This window comes from Manis pentadactyla, chromosome 2 (genome assembly GCF_030020395.1).
Source record: "Manis pentadactyla isolate mManPen7 chromosome 2, mManPen7.hap1, whole genome shotgun sequence".
Classification (NCBI taxonomy): domain Eukaryota; kingdom Metazoa; phylum Chordata; class Mammalia; order Pholidota; family Manidae; genus Manis; species Manis pentadactyla.
This window is the reverse complement of record NC_080020.1, coordinates 30,090,331-30,111,565: the sequence shown is the minus strand read 5'-3', so window position 1 is coordinate 30,111,565 and position 21,235 is coordinate 30,090,331. Positions and strand designations below refer to the sequence as shown.

At 44.9% G+C, this 21,235-nt stretch overlaps 1 protein-coding gene across 1 annotated transcript in view; it reads left to right on the top strand.

Annotated features, from left to right (window-relative positions):
- The window catches only part of FAXDC2 (fatty acid hydroxylase domain containing 2), a 28,787-nt gene extending 12,556 nt beyond the window's left edge, over positions 1-16,231 (top strand). The window contains 8 exon segments of the mRNA XM_057497499.1: positions 9,564-9,688; positions 13,057-13,084; positions 13,087-13,188; positions 13,191-13,260; positions 13,751-13,856; positions 14,225-14,391; positions 15,146-15,252; positions 15,255-16,231. Coding sequence (XP_057353482.1) covers positions 9,564-9,688; positions 13,057-13,084; positions 13,087-13,188; positions 13,191-13,260; positions 13,751-13,856; positions 14,225-14,391; positions 15,146-15,252; positions 15,255-15,346 — 797 coding nt within the window. The 3' untranslated portion in view covers positions 15,347-16,231.
- Positions 16,232-21,235: the final 5,004 nt, after the last annotated feature.

Below are 21,235 nucleotides of genomic sequence, written 5' to 3'. Positions count from 1 at the left end.
ATTCAAATTCAGTTATACAATATCCATCATATCATTGATAAGTTTTCACAAGTGCCTAGGGTACCTAACTGGTTTTCTTGGTTTCACTGGATATGGCTGGTAATTGTAGGTCTGCTTTTGTTATGTAGCTGTATTCCTATTATGTTAATGTGTGTACGCAATTTAATTAGTAGTTTGTTAAAACCTATACATGCTTATATTACTCTACAAGAAGTTATGTCAAAGAAATAATCAATCTTCCCATGTTTCCTTCCTTCTGCTACTTCTATAGCTTTTCTTCTTCCTTCCTAATTACAACCCTTTAGTAGAATTCGTACCTCATATCGAAAATCACCGAGTATCATAATTCTTCCAAGTGGTAAAGATACCTCAAGACAAGTGCTGGGCATAGAAGCCACAGAGCATAAATCTGCAAAGAAGTAAAAAGCTAACCTTTTCAAAGAATATTGCTTCTCTCTCACTTACCAACTTTACATTTCCCTGTATGGCCCCGGAAGATGACTGGTTAGCCAGAGATGGGTAAGATTCCTCAAGGGAGGAACAACATAAGACAGGCACAGTCACAGGGGGGCCATCAGGTGAGAAATTGGGGATCAACAGAGGTGAGGCTTAGAACCTCACCCCCCCTGTTCTGAGAGAAGTCTTCTGCATCCGTGGATGTTTTGTTGCCCTTGTCTAGCTTGGATTAATACTTAGTCTATAGGCACAGACCTGGTCATCTACATTTGCCCTCTTACAGCACTAAATTATGTTTTCTACCTTTATCTTGCATCTACCTACCACTTCAGCATTTTATTTAAAAAATAATAATAATAATAAGGGAGAAATGTGGGATTCACATATAAATCAAGTATAAAAATCAAACGAATAATCATATCTGGCTTGATTGTTTATAGTTCATGATGCGTGATCAAAACTGAAAGTTTCTGTGATATGACTGCCCTTGCACTGTTCACCATGTAAGAACTTACTCACTATGTAAGAACTTGTTCACCATCTAAGAACTTGTTCGTTATGCTTCAGAAGATTGGAGACTGTTGAGAATTAGGCTTGGGGTTGATTAATGATTGTGCATTGAGTCCCCTATACAGAATTTTATTGTTGTTAACAACCATTTGATCAATAAATATGAGAGATGCCCTCTCAAAAAAAAAAAAGAAGAAAAGTAAGTCAGACAATTCAAATGGGCATAAAGAAGGTTAAAGTTATGCACTCTCCCATATCCACGAAATAACCACTGTCAATATATTAGGATACATCTCATATATATTGGACATATGGCTGACCTTGTACAACAACTGTTTTTTTAACTATTCTTTTTCATTCACTAAATTATGGACATCTTTCCATGTCAGTTAATATAAATTTACTTAATATCTTTAGCTGCCCAGTCTATTCCATTGCATACAAATAATCTATTTCGTTCGTTCCCTACTAATCACTTAGGCTGTACAAATGTTCTGCTGCAGTCTTTTAAAATGCAGTGATGGACATTTGTATGTATAGATATGTGTGTGTCCTTTTTTTCTTTCTGTCTTTCTGTCTCTGTGTCTCCCTCTTTTTTTCACTTCAAACACTGCCAAATTGCCCTCCAGGTTGTTTGTGCTAATACCATGTCCATAGTGCTGGCCAAATATTTTCCAGGCATCAACGCCACAGGTCATTGTGGTTGATGGAGCAAGCAGGGTACTGGAAGAGGGATACAGAGGCACAGAGCTAATACAATGACTGTGACCCTTGGGATACTGAATTTAGAGGAGGACACAAAACAATAACAAAGTCAATAGTGTAAGAGTTACATAACACTGTAACATCACTTCAATAAACTGCCAATTGGGATGGGCAGACAATGGGCTTGTTTGTTCACAGTAGGAGATCAGAGACACTAGAAATGATTTCATGGAAAAGTGGGTTGTGGGAAGATTGAAGATGGCAGTGTGAAAGGTGAGATCCTCCTGCAGTTACAGGCTTCCTCCTAAAACCGCATATAATATGAAAATATATTAACACAACTAATCTTGAAAGAGCAACAGGAAAGAAGACTGTGCCAAACTGCATACACCTGAAGAAAAGAGCAGACCTCACAGAACAGGGTAACACACCAAAACTATGACCCAGCGGGACCCAAGCCCTTCCCCTACCCCAGTTCACCAGTGGGAGGAATAGAAACAGAGTGGAGAGGGAGTGGAGGCCTGGGACTGCTGAATACCTAACTCCAGAGATCTTCTCTGGGAGCACAAACCTACATTTCATGGTACTTACATGGTACTCTCGTGATTAGGGGGTTGCAAAGCTAAGACAGGCAGAATTTCTGGAGAGACTGAGATTCCAGCTGCTTGTGGAAAGCATATCCAGCTGCTCTGGGACAAAAGAAAGGTGGGCAGTCTGAGAGACTTCCTCACAGTGAGAGGACTGCTAAAGGGGCAAGGAGTTCACAGAGCTTACTGCTCAGGAGAAAGGACAGGTAGACAAAATTGTCTGGGTACACTCCATCCAGCAGGTTGGGAGCTTTCAAGATCTCCAGGTGCTCCAGCTCCCTGGCTGGCTACACAGCTCCAAGAACCTCCTCCATGATATGCAGCCTACTGCGCCTTTCTCCCAGCCAGCCACACCGGGCTCGCAAACCAGCAAACACTACCCTGGTGTTATGCCAGCCAGAGGGAAGACCTGTTTACAGTAACTACAAACACAAAGCATAGAGGCTTATACCTGTGTGCTTGGCCCATTGGTTCAGTTAGTGGAGACAGGCATAGCATCCGGGAAGCAGGAAACAGCTCTTTCCTCCCCTCAGGTACCAATACCACTCTCCTGCAACCCCTGACATTGCTCCAGGGGCTGAGCAGCTCCAAAGAGCAGAGCTTCTCGGCACTATAGGGAGCCATATACAAATATGAAACACCAAAGGAACCTGGTTCAAAGTAAAATTATGACTACAACTCCTGAGAAAGATTGAAATGACATTGACCTCATGAATCATCCTGAAAGGGAGTTCAAAATAAAAATCATTAACATGCTCATGGAGGTACAGAAAAATATTCAAGAACTCAGGAATGAATTCCGGTCAGAGATCCAATCATTGAAGAGCACAATGGAGGGTATTAAAGTAGATAAGATACGGTACGGTGGAGGAGACAATAAATGAAATAGAAACAAGAAGAGGAATACAAAGAAACTGAGGCATGGAAAGACAAAAGGATCTCTAAGAATGAAAGAATATTGAGAGAATGATATGACCAATCCAAAGGGAACAATATTCGCATTATAGCGGTAACAGAAGAAGAGAGAGAAAAAGGGATAGAAAGAGTCTTTGAGGAGGTAATTGCTGAAAAGTTACCCAACCTGGGGAAGGACATAGTCTCTCAGGCCATGGAGGTGCACAGATTCCCAATACAAATACAAGGGACCCAAGGAAGACAACACCAAGACATATAGTAATTAAAATAGCAAAGACCAAGGATAAGGACAGACTACTACAAGCAGCTGGAGGGAGAAATAAGATCACATACAAAGGAAAGCCCATCAGGCTATCATCAGACTTCTCAGCAGAAACCTTAGAGGCCAGAAGTGAGTGGCATGATATAGTTACTGCAATGAAGCAGAAGGGCCTCCAACTGAGAATACTTTATCCGGCAAGACTATCATTTAAATTTGAAGGAGGGATTAAACAATTTCCAGATAAGCAAAAGCTGAGAGAATTTACCTCCCACAAACCATCTCTACAGTGTATTTTGGAGGGACTGCTATAGATGGAAGTGTTCCTAAGGTTTAACAGCTGTTGCCAGAGGTAATAAAACCACAGTAAAGAAAGTGGAACAGCTAATTAGTTAGCGAATGCAAAATTAAATTAACTATCCCCAAAGTCAATCAAGGGATAGACAAAGAGTACAGAATATGATACCTAATATATAAAGAATGGAGGAGGAAGAAAAAAGAGAAGAAAAAAAAAGAACCTTTAGGTTGTGTTCGTAATAGCATATTAAGTGAGTTAAGTTACACTCTTAGTAAGGAAGTTAGCCTTGAACCTTTGGTAACTATGAATCTAAAGCCTGCAATGGCAATAAGTACATACCTATCGATAATCACCTTAAGTGTAAATGGACTGAATGCACCAATCAAAAGACATAAAGTCAATGAATGGATAAAAAAAAAAAGACCCATCTATATGCTGCTTACAAGAAACTCACCTCAAACCCAAAGACATGCACAGACTAAAAGTGAAGGGATGGAAAAAGATATTTCATGCAACTAATAGGGAGAAAACAGAAGGAGATGTAGTACCTGTATCAGACAAAATAGACTTCAAAACAAAGAAAGTCACAAGAGACAAAGAAGGACATTACCTAAAGATAAAGTGGTCAGTCCAACAAGAAGATATAACCATTATAAATATCTATACACACAACACAGGAGCACCTACATATGTGAAACAAATACTAACAGAATTAAAAGGGGAAATAGAATGCAATGCATTCATTCTAGGAGACTTCAACACTCCACTGACTCTGAAGGACAGATCAACCAGACAGAAGATAAACAAGGAGACAGAGGCACTGAACAACACATTGCAACAGATGGACCTAACAGACATCTACAGAACTCTACACCCAAAAGCAGCAGAATACACATTTTTCTCAAGTGCATATGGAATATTTTCAATAATAGATCATATACTAGGTCACAAAAAGAGCCTCAGAAAATTTAAAAAGATTGAAGATTGAAGTTGTACCAACCAGTTTCTCAGACCACAAAGGTATAACTAGAAATAAATTACACAAAGAAAATGAAAAATCTCACAAACACATGGAGGCTTCATAACATGCTCATAAATAACCAATGGATCAATGACCAAATAAAAACAGAGATCAAGCAATATATGGAGACAAATGACAACAATAATTCAACACCACAAAATCTGTGGGATACAGCAAAGGCCATGCTAAAAGGAAAGTATATTGCAATACAGGCCTACCTCAGGAAAGAAGAATAATCCCATATGAGCAGTCTAAACTCACAATTAACAAAACTAGAAAAAGAAGAACAAAGGAGGCCAAAAGTCAGTAGAAGGAGGGACATAAAAAAGATTAGAGCAGAAATAAATAAAATCGAGAAGAATAAAACAATAGAAAGAATCAATGAAAGCAAGAGCTGTTTCTTCGAGAAAATAAACAAAATAGATAAACCCCTAGCCACACTTATCAAGAATTAAAGAGAGTCTAGTCACATAAACAGAATCAGAAATGAGAAAGGAAAAATCACTATAGACACCACATAAATACAAATAATTATCAATGAATACTATGAAAAAGTATATACTAACAAACTGGATAACCTAGAAGAAATGGACAACTTTCTAGAAAAATAGAACCTTTCAAGGCTGACCAAGAAAGAAACAGAAAATCTGAACAGACCAATTACCAGCAACAAAATTGAATTGGTAATCAAAACCTACCTAAGAACAAAACCCCTGGACCAGATGGTTTCACTGCTGAATTTTATCAAACATTTAGTGAAGACCTAATACCCATCCTCCTAGAAGTTTTCCAAAGAAGAAGAAGAGGGAATACAATACTTCCAAACTCATTCTATGAGGCCAGCATCACTCTAATACCAAAACCAGGCAAAGACACCACAAAAAAAGAAAATTACAGACCAATATCCCTGATGAACATAGATGCAAAAATACTCAATAAAATATTAGCAAACCCAATTAAAAAATACATCAAAAAGATCATCCATCATGATCAAGTGGGATTCATCCCGGGGATGCAAGGATGGTACAAAATTCAGAAATCCATCAACATCATCCACCACATCAACAAAAAGAAGGACAAAAACCACATGATTATCTCCATAGATGCTGAAAAAGCATTTGACAAAATTTAACATGCATTCATGATAAAAACTCTCAACAAAATGGGTATAGAGGGCAAGTGCCTCAACATAATAAAGGCCATATATGACAAACCCACAGCCAACATTATACTTAACAGCAAGAAGCTGAAAGCTTTTCCTTTAAGATTGGGAACAAGACAAGGATGCCCACTCTCCCTACTTCTATTCAACATAGTACTGGAGGTCCTAGCCACGGCAATCAGACAACACAAAGAAATAAAAGGCATCCAGATTGGCAAGGAAGAAGTTAAGCTGTCCCTGTTTTCAGATGACATGATATTCTACATAAAAAACCCTAAAGAATCCACTCCAAAACTACTAGATCTGATATTTGAATTCAGCAAAGTTGCAGGATACAAAATTAATATGCAGAAATATGTGCCATTCCTATACACTAACAATGAACAAACAGAAAGAGAAATCAGGAAAACAATTCTATTCAGAGTTGTATCAAAAAGAATAAAATACCTAGGAATAAACCTAACCAAGGAAATGAAAGACCTATACTCTGAAAACTACAAGACACTCATGAGAGAAATTAAAGAAGATACCAATAAATGGAAACACATCCCGTGCTCATGGATAGGAAGAATTAATATCGTCAAAATGGCCATCCTGCCTAAAGCAATATACAGATTCAATGCAATTCCTATCAAAATACCAACAGCATTCTTTAATGAACTAGAGAAAATCATTCCAAAATTCATATGGAATCACAAAAGACTCCGAATAGCCAAAGCAATCCTGAGAAGGAAGAATAAAGCTGGGGGGACTATGCTCCCCAATTTCAAGCTCTACTACAAAGCACCATAATCAAGACAATTTGGTACTGGCACAAGAACAGAACCATAGACCAATAGAACAGACTAGAGAGCCCAGATATAAACCCAACCATATATGGTCAATTAATATATGATAAAGGAGCCATAGATATACAATGGGGAAATGACAGCCTCTTCAACAGCTGGTGTTGGCAAAACTGGACAGCTACATGCAAGAGAATGAAACTGGATTATTGTTTAACACCATACACAAAAGTAAACTCTAAGTGGATCAAAGACCTGAATGTAAGTCATGAAACCATAGAACTCTTAGAAGACAACATAGGCAAAAATCTCCTGAATATAAGCATGAGCAACTTCTTCCTGAATGCATCTCCTCAAACAAAAGCAAAAATGAACGCAAAGGACTACATCAAACTAAAAAGTTTCTGTATGGCAAAGGACACCAACAGAACAAAAAGGCATCCTACAGTATGGGAGAATGTATTTGTAAATGTCATATCTGACAAGGGGTTAACATCCAAAATATATAAAGAATTCACATGCCTCAACACCCAAAAAGCAAATAACCCGATTAACAAATGGGCAGAGAAAATGAAGACAGTTCTTCAAGGAAGAAATTCAGATGGCCAACAGACACATGAAAATATGCTCCACATCACTAATCATCAGGGAAATGCAAATTAAAACCACAATGAGATATCACCTCACACCAGTAAGGATGGCCAGCATTGAAAAGACTAAGAACAACAAATGCTGGGGAGGATGTGGAGAAAGGGGAACCCCCCTACACTGCTGATGGGAATGTAAGCTAGTTCAACCATTGTGGAAAGCAATATGGAGGTTCCTCAAAAAACTAAAAATAGAAATACCATTTGACTGGGGAATCCCACTCCTTGGAATTTACCCAAAGAATACAACTTCTCAGATTCAAAAGGACATATGCACTGCTATGTTTATCGCAGCACTATTTACAACAGCCAAGATATGGAAGCAACCTAAGTGTCCATCAGTAGATGAATGGATAAAGAAGATGTGGTACATATTCACAATGGAATATTATTCATCCATAAGAAGAAAACAAATCCTACCATTTGCAACAACATGGATGGAACTAGAGGTTATTATGCTCAGTGAAATAAGCCAAGCGGACAAAGACAAGTATCAAATGATTTCACTCTCTGTGGAGCATAAGAACAAAGCAAAAACTGAAGGAACAAAACAGCAGTAGACTCACAGAATCCAAGAATGGACTAACAGTTACCAAAGGGGAGGGGTGAGGGAGGGCGGCTGGGGAGGGAGGGAGAAAGAGACTGAAGGGTATTATGCTTAGTACACATGGTGTGGTGGATCATGGGGAGAACAGTGCAGCACAGAGAAGGCAAATAGTGAATCTGTGGTGTCTTGCTGCACTGATGGACAGTGACTGCATTGGGATATTGTGGGGACTTGATAATATGGGTAAATGTAGTAACCTTGTATTTTCATATGAAGCCTTCATAAGTGTGTATATCAATAATACCGTAATAAAAAAATTTTTTTAAAAAGAAAGAGAAGTCGGTTGTGGAAAAAAATCCATATCTATATTTTAAGCCTCAGTCAGCATTTTCTGATATATCGTGCGGGCTGTCAGTGTCGTGGGATGTTAATAGGGGGGTGGGGTGGGGTGGGGATGGCCATATAATAAATTATCCAAATAGGACATTTGTGAGAGTAAGTGAGTTATTATTAATTATGGTGGAATGACAGATGTAAAATGAAATGATCCTGGGCAAACAGGGATGCATGGAACCCTATTCTTAGGTGTTCTGAGAAAACAGAGTTCTACAGTGAAAAAAAGGCCTAGGGAAGGTTTCTTCTCAAACAGGTTTCTCTGCTGCAGGACTTCTCCATGCCGTTAACACACTAGTCTGGACCATGAGGCTCTCCAGGACAGTAGGGTGGGAGACTGCTGGACAAAGGAGGCCCTTGGGAGATGAGTTTTCCACTTGAGGAAATGCTGAGTGGACGCCTGAAGATGCACTGCCCAGTTAGTAGGATGACAGGGATGAGGTTCCCCAAGCAGGCCTCACCCAGCACCGTGGCGAACAGCCTGGCCCAGGCCCTCCTCTGCTTCTCCCTTCCTTGGGAATCCCCAAAGGACTCAGTGGGCACACACGCCCGTCTGTCAGCCTACATTCATTCCTATTTTAGAGTGTATTATATACATCTTAACATACTTAGGTGTTTCGGGGGGACTGTTTTTCCCATTTGTGTCCACCCTTAGGTGGGCACACAACTTAAAAAGAACTCCTGGAGGCCAAAGTCTTCAGCCTATTCCAGGAAGGCCTGATCCCTGGCCTAAGACCTCAGAAACAGATCCTCCGGTGGGACTTGCATGCTGCCGGCATTCTGGACACCTGACCCTGGTCTGTTTACTCTCCCACTCTCCTGGATAGCGAGTCAGACCTTTTCCTCTCTCCTCAAATCCCCCCAAAACCCCTCCCCTAACCTTCTCTGAGAGGATGGCTTTGCTTCCTACCCCACCCAACAAGCAGAGGCTCCCACAGACTTCCCAACCACACCCCGGCTTCTCTCCCAGGGAGAACAATCATTTTTTAATTACCAACCCAGGTGTCTAGATGAAAATACTTTTATATTTTGGAGAAGGACAACACCTAGGAGGTTACTGTCCCCATTTTACAACTAAGAAAACAGAGACACTCCTTAAGTGGCCTATCCAACCTCCACCCCAGGACCAAAGGAAGGTCCCCCTGGCCCTGAATACCAGGACCTCCCTGGCGAGGGACCGTGTACAGTGAAGCCTCAGACCCCATCAGTGTGTTTAGTTAACACATGTGCTGCAAGAACCTGAATCCTCTCTGATGGTTTCCTTCTGTTTCCCGACTTTAGGTGCCATCCAGGTACCCAGTCTGCTCTTCTGGAGCTTAAATGGGCTTCTAGTGATGGTTGACACAACTGGTAAACCTAACTTCATCTTGTGATACCAAATTCACGTTGACAGGAGTGAACCGGTAAGTGTGCCTGCAGCTTCTCCTGGTCACAGCACAGAAAGCAAGAGCTAAAGCCACCCTCTTAAAATTCTCACTGCTGGCTCAGTAGAGACCATGGCCGGAGTGAGCCAAGTCACTGGGTACCAGGATCCCCCGACCTAGAAGGTTAGTCAGAGGAAGTAATTGCTCTAAATCTCAGAGCCAACCAGGCAGGACTAAGGTTTTCTGCTCCCCAGTCAGACTCTGTCCTTTCTGTGCTGTGCCACAGCACTGCAGTCAGCATTTTAGGGACAGAAATGATGCGCCCAGCCTGGCACTGGGCTAAGTCCGAGATGTCAGGCAGGTCCCCGTCAGCCATGGGAGCAGGGACAGCAACGGCTGTATGCTGAAACTGTAGGTAACAGCTGTTTTTGTGAGGGAGAGAGCTGCTGCACAATGGCTAACCCACTCTGATAGACGGGTCATATGGACTCTGAATCTGTGGTGGTGGTTGTTTTTTAAGCAGGTCTTCCTTCCCAATTACTCAGTTCAATCAACACTGCATAATTTATCCATTATAAACAAGGCCTGGACCCTGCTTTTGAGGAAGTCCTGGCCCAGTAGGGAAGAGAAGGCCAGCATGTACACCTCCAACTTACACAGCACCGCGAAGTGAGCCTCACTGCTCTCTGAGCCTACCCAGCTTACCTGCTTGGTGCTCTGACTGTCTCCAGGAGCCTTATCTTACACAACAAGAAGTTGATTCTTAAACCCAGGTTCTTTCCCTAATGCCACCCAAACCACATCCTGGCTTCTTTCCCAGGGAAGACAATCATTTTTAATTGTCTACCCAGGTGTCTGCATAAATCCCATCAGCTCTCAGGGCATTCTGCCCCAGCCCAGCCTTCCAGAAAGCAGAATAGGTGAAGAATAGTGCCCTTGACCCAGGCTTTCAGAACAGCCCCTTCCTGAGCCAGAGCCGCTGGCTCACAGTTCCCCTCGCTTGAGACAATAGCTGCCAGCCGGCCAGGGGGCTTCCCCCAGTCCCAGCGGGGCAGGTGGACTGGAGCCCGGGTGTCAAAGCCAGTGCTTGGCCACTGGGTGCCCTTCATCTGTCAGACCCTGGCGGTCTCCTTACAGGTCACCGTGGACTAGATGCTCACGTTTTCAGGGCCAACTACTATAATAATCTTTATTGTTCAGATGAGGAAATGGAGGCTTTGAGATGTGACATGGGTAGAACCATGATTTACATTCCAGCTTTCTGGCTCTAGGGCTTGTGCTTTTAACCACCAGGCCACATCTGGACATCCTCAAGAACATCACCTAATACAGTAACACTTCACAGCCTGCAGTGATTGGAGAGACACACCAGGATGGGCTCTTTGCATTTGGCAGAAGCTGAGATTCAGAAAGGCACAGTGACCAGCTCAGGAAACACAGCCAGGGCTTGTCTTGTCTGACTCCAGCAGGTCCAGGGATCCCACAACATGTGCATGCTTAAGTGGGCACATAGGTTAAACAGAACTCTGCAGAAGTCTTCGGCCCATTTCAGAAAGGCCTGATTCCTGACCTAAGACCTCAGAAACAGATCCTCAGGTGGGACCTGCATGCTGCCAGCGTTCCTGAGACCTGACCCTGGTCTGTTTACTCTCTCCCTCTCCTGGATAACAGGTCACACATTTTCTTCTCAAATCCCCCCAAAACTCCTTCCTAACCTCTTCCAAGAGGATGGCCTTGCTTCCTACCCCACTCAGTAAACGGGAGCAAGCAGAAGTGAGCTACCACAGACTTCCGGCACATCAGCCTCCGGGCAGGGCCCACACACACGCGCCAGCCCTGCCTTCCACCTGATAGCCAGGTGGGCTCCCCTTGCTTCTGTCTGTAGCTGGTCCTCCACTATCTGTGCACTCCACCCCATTACCTCTTGTTTACTCCAGGAAGTTGCTCCAGCAAGTGTCCCTTCTCTTTCTGGTATCTTTTTTCTTTCTTTCTGCTAGATTATTTCTCTCCAGATTATTATATACATGCTGTACTTTTTCCCATCTTAAAATCAAACCATCCCCCATACTCACTGCCACTCATCTTTTTGCTCCCTTAGCAGCAAATCTCTTTGACAGAGTTGTCTATACACTTTCCATTTCCTTTCTGTCCACTCTCTTTTCCCCAACATTTTGTAATTATGAAAAATTGTAAACATCTATACAGACATTGAAGAAGCCATACAATGATCACTTATTTGCACACTACCTACATTCACCAATTTTAAACTTATTACAATATTTGCTCTATGAAATATAAATATCCATACATCTATAATTTTTTGTTTAGCCATTTGGAAGTAAGTTCCAGACATCATAAGACTTAACCCTAAATCCTTCCACCCGCATCTCCTAAAATAATCACAAAACCATTGTCTCACCTCCTCCAATCAGGCCTTCACCCCCACCAGTCCACCAAAATTGCTCTTGGCAAGGTTACCAGTGTTCCCGCCTCAGGCTTGTCTCATTAGATCACCAGGAGCATTTTCACAGTTGCTCATTCCCTTGTCCTTGTAATGGCTTTTTGTGTTTGACTTCCAAGACTCCCCATCTCTCTGTTCCCCACAAGTCTCACCGATCATGCCACAGTCTCCTTTCTGGTTCCTCTTCATCTCTTCAACCCCTTAATGTTGAATGCCCCAGGGCTCAGGCCTCGGTTCTCTTCTCTACCTTTGTTCCCTCAGTCATCTCTTCCAGGGTCATGATTTTAAATACCAACTACATGCCAACAGCTCACAAATGTGAATCTCTAGCCCAGAACTCTCTCCTAAATTCCAGGCAGGTCTCCATCCTGACAGCCCCACCATGAAAAACAGGAAGACCAGGTCACAGGAAGTTAATCAAGAGGCTGGACTGGGCAGCTGTCTGGCTCACCCACTTTTACACTTGGCCTGGTTCCGTGAGGCTGGGCCACATGAGGAAGTAGATGACCTTGACGTCTGCATGTGTTCATGGTCAAGGCATTCTCAATGAGGACGGCCTAAAAGGCTGGGTAAGCCTATCAGCCTGCCCATTGACAGCCTTCTCCAAGCCCCCAGGAGGCTCCCTAAGGTGCCTGTCAGAATATGTCAGGCCTGGCCAGAGAGATGGTGAGGGCTGTGGTGACAGCAGCAGAACCAGGAAGGAGAAGGTAGGCTATGGCAGTGTGCAGGCTAGTTGGCAAGGGAGTGTTCAAGGCAGGGGTATTACCAGATGGTTCCACCCAGGGCTGTGTAGCAGTCAGGGCTCTGGGCTTTAGGCAGGCAACTCTCCTAGCACCCACCCAAGTGAGGGCCTCCTGCAAGCAGGTCACAGTGCAGCTTAGCTTCTAGAAGGGAAAGACCAACTTTTCACACTCTTGTCCACTTCCTGCCTTCCTTCCCCCTGCAGGTGGACATTATCAAACTATGCCAGTCTATCTCACAGTTCTCTTCAACCATTACATGATCTCTTTCCCCACAGCGGCCTTCCTCTACCCCCTATTCAAGTTGTGGGGAGACCTCTGCTGCCGAGAGCTGCCCACCTCCACTGGGTCCTCCTGGAGCTGGCAGTCTTCACTCTGACAGAGGAAGTCATGTTCTACTACATGCACTGGTGAGCGGCCCCTGTCTGAGTGCAGCTGGTCCTCATTCTGCTAGGCTCACTAACAGGCAAGGACCCTGAGGCCTCCTAGTCGTAGGTGCAGCACCGATACCATCTGGTCTCCACAGCCTCCGACTAAACAGTTAAAAAGGAGACAGTTATTTGTTGCATAACCAGCAACTTGCACCCACGAGAATGTCTAGGAAAAGAGCCTTTTCTGATTCCGTGGGCAGCAGGGCAGTTTCCCATTCATTTTCTTGTCACATCCTTTCTGCGCATCATCCTCATTTTACAGCTAGTATCACTGAGGTAATGGGAGGCAAAGTACCCCATCCCCACGTTACGCAACATGAAAGGAGAGGTTAGAACTGAAAGGCAGGTCTATCTCAGAGCCGAAACACTGTGTTTTCAACTCTTCTCCAAGGATGGAACCCCTAGTTTCTACCTTTGGTTTCTCATGGTCTGGTGTGGGAGATTGGCAGGTGATTAGCTATTTTCCCAGGCTCTTTCACCATCCAATATTCTACAAGAAAATCCCCAAGAGACACCATGAGTGGACAGCTCCTATTGGCACAATCAGCCTCCATGTCCTCCCCTTGGAACGTTCGGTGAGTGGAGCTCTGCTCTCCCTAGAGGCAAAGGTGGAGGGTACTGCAGGCCCTTCCTTTCTCCTTCCCATTAAGCTACCATTTATTGTTGACCTAGCACATGCTAGATCCCCAACTAAGTTACCTCATTTAATCCTCCCTGACAATGTTAAGTTCTCATCTCAATAGTGAGGAAGTTGAGGGTTAAATAGTTAATAACTTGTCCCATGTTACAAAGCTGAACAACTCCAGTAAATCAAGGTTCCGAAACTCAGCTTCTCAGATCTGAGTCATCAGGTCTTTCTAGTACCACCCTGGGGCAAAGTGGACATCCAACTGAGTGCCCCCCATGTTCTGGGGCCCACCTTCCAACAGCCCTCCCCTTGCAGACCTCCAACATGCTGCCAGTGATGGTGGGTCCCATAGCAATGGGCTCCCACTTGTCCTCCATCACCATGTGGGTTTCCGTAGCCCTCATCGTCTCCACCGATAGCCACTGTGGCTACCAACTACCGTTCTTGCCCTCCCCTGAATTCCATGACTACCACCATTTCAAGTGAGTCCCCCTACCCCCGTGGGTCCCTGGGCAATAACCTCCACCTTCACTCCTGGACCTTCTGGCAGCCAGTAAGATGCTGGTGTCACAGTTCAAATGTGGGCGCTAATGGAGGTTGAAGTCTGGAGGTGGTGAAAATAGACCACACTGGACCCAGACTACCTTGCCCTTTTCCTTCTTTCTGACACTTGGTCTTCCTGCAACTGTGGTTTTTCACTTTTACTTAGGTCCTGAATCCTTTGAGTATCTAATGTCAGCTATGGACACTTTCAGGACAATGCATAGATGCACAAAACTCCTGCATGCAATTCGTGTGTGCTCTCTGAAAGCCTCGGCTTTTTCAAGTGTGGTCTATGAACCTCCTGGCCCAGAAATGAGATGTTCTCTCAAATGCAGGTTCTTGGATTCTGTAGCAAATATACTAAATCCAAGTGTATTAGGCCTGGAAATCTGCATTTTAAAGTGTTCCAGGGGATTCTGACAGAGGTGGTCCCTAAACTTACCTGAGCAAGCTGAGCTCTTCCATTGGTTTTGACTTGCATGTGTTGGAACCACACAGCTTTTCAAAGGAAGATCATAGATTTCCAGTTGGCAGTGGCCCCGGGAATGTGAGCAACAAGTCCCCTAAGTATTCTGGAGCAGGTGGTCAGCATGGTGGGGACAGGCTTGGGGTAGGAAGGCTGAGAGATGAGAGGCCAGCATAAATGGAATGGAGATCAGCATGCTGCTTACAGCACCTTCCTCTCTCTTCCAGGTCCAACCAGTGTAACGGACTGCTGGGGCTGCTGGACTGCCTCCATGGGACTGATGCCATGTTTAAGCAAACCAAGGCCTAGGAGAGGCACACCACCCTGCTAGGCTTCACCCACTCTCTGAGAGCATCCCTGACCCCCTAAAGTGGCATGAGAGAGGGCCCGAGGGCCATCCCGGCTGTCCCTCAGGACCGGACTACTAAGGAGGCCTCAGCTAACTTGTTCTTTCAGCAATGCCCTCTCTAATGATAGTACCCCAAGGGCAGGGGAAGCTCAGTCTCCTGGAAAAGTAGAGCCAAGGATGGAGCCAGCTGATGGCTCTCCCGACTGCCTGTTGTGCATCAGGATGGACCAAGGGTTGGCCTAAGGAAAGGGAAAAAATGCTCCTCAGTATGGAGGTCAGTTACAGGGAAGAAACCACACTGGGAGGGCTCCAGGGGAATCCCCCTTGTTCTCTGCTGTGTAAGGGGAGAAGGACCCCACATGACTCCTTGTGGTCTAGGCAAAACATAGACAAGGCAAAGACGGCACTGAGGTAGGAGGCTATATGGCTCAAGATGTCACTTTGCCCCTTCCTGTCCCTAAAAGCTTTTCTCATACCCTACTCAGACCAGGGCCACAACATCCCCATTGTACCCCCCCCCAATATACACACACTGTCAGTGACTGAAGTGCTATTTCAGCTCTGTCCCACTGCACAAACATCACTCCCTACGAAAAGAAAAAAATACCAATCACAGCTCTTCCTATATATATGAGATACTAATGAGGTACAGACCAAACCCCAATACTTTCAGCCATACCTGGAAACCAAAGGCCAACTTCTATGGACCTGCTAAGCCGAGGACCCTTTTATCCACAGAGAGTGAGTTGCTGACCTTTGGGGACACAGGGCCGAGATTCCCTATTAGCCCCTCTGAAGCAGCACCAAAGAGAATAAACCCCTCTTCCTCCAAAGAGAAGGCAAGAAAACCATAGCTAAGGAAAGGGCAAAATCCTCATTTTTCCCCCAGCTGTCTCAATACCATTTATTCAGGATGATGTTAGCATTGATGCCTTTTTCAAGTGAAACCTTACCAAACCAAACCATCCCACAAACACACCCCACCCCCTAGCCCACCCCCACCAAACCAAACCATACACACCCCACACCCCACAAACACACCTCACCAAAACACACAAACCAAACCACCCCACCCCACACACCCCACACCCCACCAAGCCAAGCCAAGCCAAACCACCCCACACCACAGTAGAGCAGCTGGGTTGAAGCAGTCTCCCCCGACCCAAATCCTGGCATTCCCTCAGCAGCCACTGACATTGTCAGGCCTGTGGCTTCCAAGAACAATCTGAAGATCACTTTGGCTTGAAAGGCCATTGTTGTTACTAAATTCTTATATATATTTGGTTCAATTCCTCAACTTTCAGTTCTGTCAAGAAAACCACCCACTGTATATTTATTACTTTATATAAACATATTTATAAAATACTTTAACATCTGGTAATGACCAAGTCTTCAGGCAGAACTATCAAAAAGGACCCTTCCTAACGATCCTAGGACCCCCGAGGGCCTACCCAGCAGGCTAACCAGGCACTTACCGGGCAGTACCCTACCCTCCCTAGCCTTCCAAAGCCCCACCCACCCTCCTCAGGCTCTGGGGGGCCCAGCCCTTTGCTTGAAGTACCGCTGCTGGCCTGTCCTCACAACCTGTTCCTATGAATAAACAGTTGGAAAATAATCTGTCTGCAGGGTTCATAACAAGGGTAGGGAATGAGGAGCTTCGAGAAAGGAATAATGGATTGTTTTCTCCCTTTAAGGGCTTTACATTCCAAGGTACTGCAAGGCCTGAAAGGACGAGAGGCTGTCATTCTCTCGCCCTGTCCGCAGGCAGTGCTTGAGCTCTGGCAAACGGGCCCAGCCATGTCCTCTTCTGCATCAGAGTGGCCCTGAGGTTGTTAAAAACAAGCAAGGCTCAAGAATGGCAGAGGTCTCAACATTCCCAGTAGAAAAATGTACATGTGAAAAGACAAAGCATGGAAAATGAACCGGCCTTCTTTTAATTCCAGTCGACACTTCAGTTTTTCCTCTCCACATGACTGGTTCCAATATTCAGTGATAATATGGATTCTGAGAACTCCAGCAGTACAAGGAAGCCACCGGTGACTTCTTTCCCGAGCATTCCTCTCAGGTTATGGAGGTACGGTGGAATCGACTGTCTTTGTGTTTCCATATCAGTCAGCAGGAGTCCTGGTCACTAGCCCCTAAACTCTGCTTTGGCCTATAGGGGTCATTGGTGGTATTAAAGCACCTACCCACCCGCACCTTGTAGGGGCCGGCCTACGGCCGAGGCTGAGTCCCACTATGGCTGAACACCGCCTTTCCACTCTAGTTGACCAATGCCCTAAGATGGCGCCCGCTTAATGGGCGCCACCCTGCCTGGTTAGGTGGCATTAGCATAAGGAAGTTGCTCCTATAGGCTTGCATGATCTTGATCACCATAGGCCAGCTTCCTTTATATAAGGCATAAGCAGGAAAGAGAAGCACTCACTCACTCTCTCTCTGTCTCTGTCTCTGTCTCTGTCTCTGTCTCTCTCTCTCTCTGTCTCTCTCTCTCTCTCTCTCCCCCTCCCTCCCTCCCTCTCTCTCTCTCTCTCTCTCACTGTCACTCACTCTCTCACTCTCTCACTCATTCTCTCTCAATCTCTGTCTCTCTCTCCTCTCATTCTTCCTCTCATTCGCTCCCTCCAGCTGTTGCTTCTTCTCACTCACCTTCTCCCGGCCTTCCGAGCAACAATAAACAACTGAAGTGAACCAGGTCTGTGTACGTATCGCTGTCGTCACCGCCACAAGGGGCGAACGCGGTATCTGGTGCCGAAACCCGGGGGTTTTTCTCCAACCACCCAGAGGAGAAACTGGTGGACGCGGACGCCAAAGAGCTTCTTACCCTGAAGCAGTACCTGTGGACCCCGTTCGGAAGGATTGCTCGGGAAGGCGCCTCAGATGAGAAGGGTGAGTGGACCAACGAGCAAAGCAAATGTAGGAGTAGGAAAGGAGATAGCAAGCGGCTGTGGTGGGGATTTCTGTTTTGTCTGTCCGTCATAGTGTTCTTTGTTGTACTGTTTTGTTTTGTCAAAAATGTTATGAAAAGTTAGGGCGCCAGTGAAAGTTCGCGGGATAGCGACGAAGCCAGGAAAGTTCGCGGGAAAGCGACGAATGCAGGTTAGCGATAAGAGTACCCTTTACCCATAAACTTAGAAGTAGCCTTTTATCCTTTAATCGCTAACATGGGATCTGAAGAGTCTCGAATTAGAGTAGAAGAGCCTTTGAGAGCACTCCTGAGGGCCAACGGAACCTCATTAAAAACAAAAACCGCAAGGGCTTTCCTCCACACGGTGGAGAAGCATGCTCCGTGGTTCCTAGATGCAGGAAGAATCACTACCCCCGTGTGGGAAAAGTTAGGCGAGGATCTGCGCAGCGCAGATCGCAGGGAGCCGCTCCCGGCTGGGACGCTCCCCATATGGGGGCTGGTTAAGAGCTGCCTAAAGGAGAATAAACCTAGTTGTAGAGAAGCCATAAGGGAGGGAGAGGAGATTCTTGAGGAAGTGAAAGAGGAAAGAGCCTCTGCGAGAGCATCTGAAAGTGGATCTACACAGGGGGGGTCCTCTGATGAGGAAGAGGACCAAGAATTATCAGGAGAAGAGTTAGAGGCTAGGGCTGCTCAGAGAGGACATCGGCCCACATTGTGCTCCTCACTGAGCCGACTGAGAATAAGCAGAGAGGAAGGAGAGACTAGCTCAGCCCCTCTCCCCAATAAGAGCAGTAAGGTAGAGGAGATTGTGCCAACCGCCCCAAATTATCCATTTTGCTCTCCAACCTATAGAGCAGAGCCACCCCTTTACCAGAGTTACTCATATTGTGGTGGCCAGGGGTGCCAAGAACAATTGGGCAAGAATAGATGGAGGGAATGGCTAACCATGGAGGGGAATGCAGCCTTCCCAGTAATAGAAGATCCAAACACCCAGCAAAGATACCATCAAGCCCTAGATTTTAAGCTTGTTAAAAGCCTAAAGGAAGCTGCCACCACCTATGGAGTGCAAGCAGCGTTCACTGTGGCCATAGTGGAGTCATTAGCCACTCAGAATCTAACACCAGATGATTGGGCTAATGTAGCCAGAGCATGCCTTACTGGAGGTCAGTACCTGCTATTCAAAACTGCGTGGGCAGAGCTTTCTCAAGACACTGCCCGGCACAACGCTGCCGCAGGGAACAATCAGTGGAACCTAGAGATGCTAATGGGCACAGGACCTTACCTAGGACAGCATAATCAGACAAATTACCCGCCTGCTGTGTATATGCAAATAGCTACAGCAGCTGTCACGGCCTGGAAAACACTCCAGGGCATTGGTGATTTACAGGGTCAATTATCTAAAGTACTCCAAGGACCAAATGAGCCTTATGCAGACTTCTTGGCAAGGTTGATGCAAACTGCAGGCCGTATATTTGGAGATGTTGACACAGCAATGCCCCTAGTAAAACAGTTGGCCTATGAGCAAGCAAATAAATGGTGCAAGGAGGCTATCAAGCCTTAGAAAAATAAAGAGTTAAATGTGTACCTCAAAGTTTGCAGGGACATCAATGACACTGTAGTGCAAAGACAGGTAATGGCTGCAGCCATAACTCAGGGACTGCAAAATGTGCGCAGCAGGGCTACCCCTTCCGGGGCATGCTTCCATTGCAAGCAGATGGGTCATTTAAAGCGAGATTGCCTGAAATTATGGTGATCAGAGGAGCCCGTGTGGGTTCCTCAGTGGCCCCTTACCAGAGAGAAAAAAGCAGCAGCCCACACATTAGTGCAAGAGCAAATTGCCACAGGGCATCTTCAAAGTTCTACTTCCCCATGGAATACACCCATATTTGTCATAAGAAAGAAGTCAGGAAAATGGAGATTGCTGCATGATTTAAGAGCTGTAAATAATCAGATGATTCTCATGGGATCAGTGCAATTAGGGTTACCATTGCCTATGGCCCTGCCAAAAGGTTGGAAATCAATTGTAATAGATATCAAAGATTGTTTCTTTTCCATCCCTCTTCATTCTGAGGACTGTAAAAAGTTTGCCTTCACTGTACCAGCCATCAACCATGATTGCCCAGATGAGCGGTATGAGTGGAAAGTGTTGCCACAAGGCATGGCAAATAGCCCTACTATGTGCCAGTTGTATGTGCATGAGGCCCTGGCAGAAGTTAGAAAAAAGTTCCCTGATGTAATTATCTATCATTATATGGATGATATTCTCTTACGTCATGAAAAGAATAGTAAAGTAGAAGAAGCCCTCTGCTTCTTGCAAGCACACTTTAAGATATGGGGCCTGGAACTAGCACCAGAGAAAATACAGGCAACTTGCACCAAACAGTATTTAGGAATTAAATTGGAAGATACTATTGCTAGGCCATTAAAAATAACCATAAGAACAGATCAATTAAAAACCCTTAATGATTTTCAAAAACTACTTGGAGATATAAATTGGGTAAGGCCATTCCTAAAGCTTACAGATGAAGAGCTCAGTCCATTATATGAGACACTGAAGGGCGATTCTGATTTATCATCTTCGCGCTCTCTCAGTGAGCAAGCCAAGGAAGCCTTGAGCCTAGTCCAATCCCGCTTGCAGCTTGCCCAGGTAGATAGAATAGACTATGGCAAATTGCTATTCCTTATAGTGATACCCAGTAATAATAGCCCAACAGGGGTACTTTGGCAGGAAGGGCCAATTCTCTGGGTATATCTGGCCCACTCTCCAGGAAAAACATTCAGATGGTATCCTCAGAGTATAGCTGATTTGATCATCAAGGGAATCAGGACAGCTATAAAAACATTTGGGATTCCCCCAAACATAATAACGCCTTATACTGCTGAGCAGATTGAATGTCTTACTGCATGCTGTGATGCATGGGCTGTTGCTTACACCATCACCAATGCTTCCTTTGACAACCACTACCCCAAACATCCTTGGCTACAGTTCTGCCTCTCTAATCCCGTCATCTTTCCTAAAAACACAAGATGTAATCCCATACCCAAAGCCAAGGTGGTGTTCAC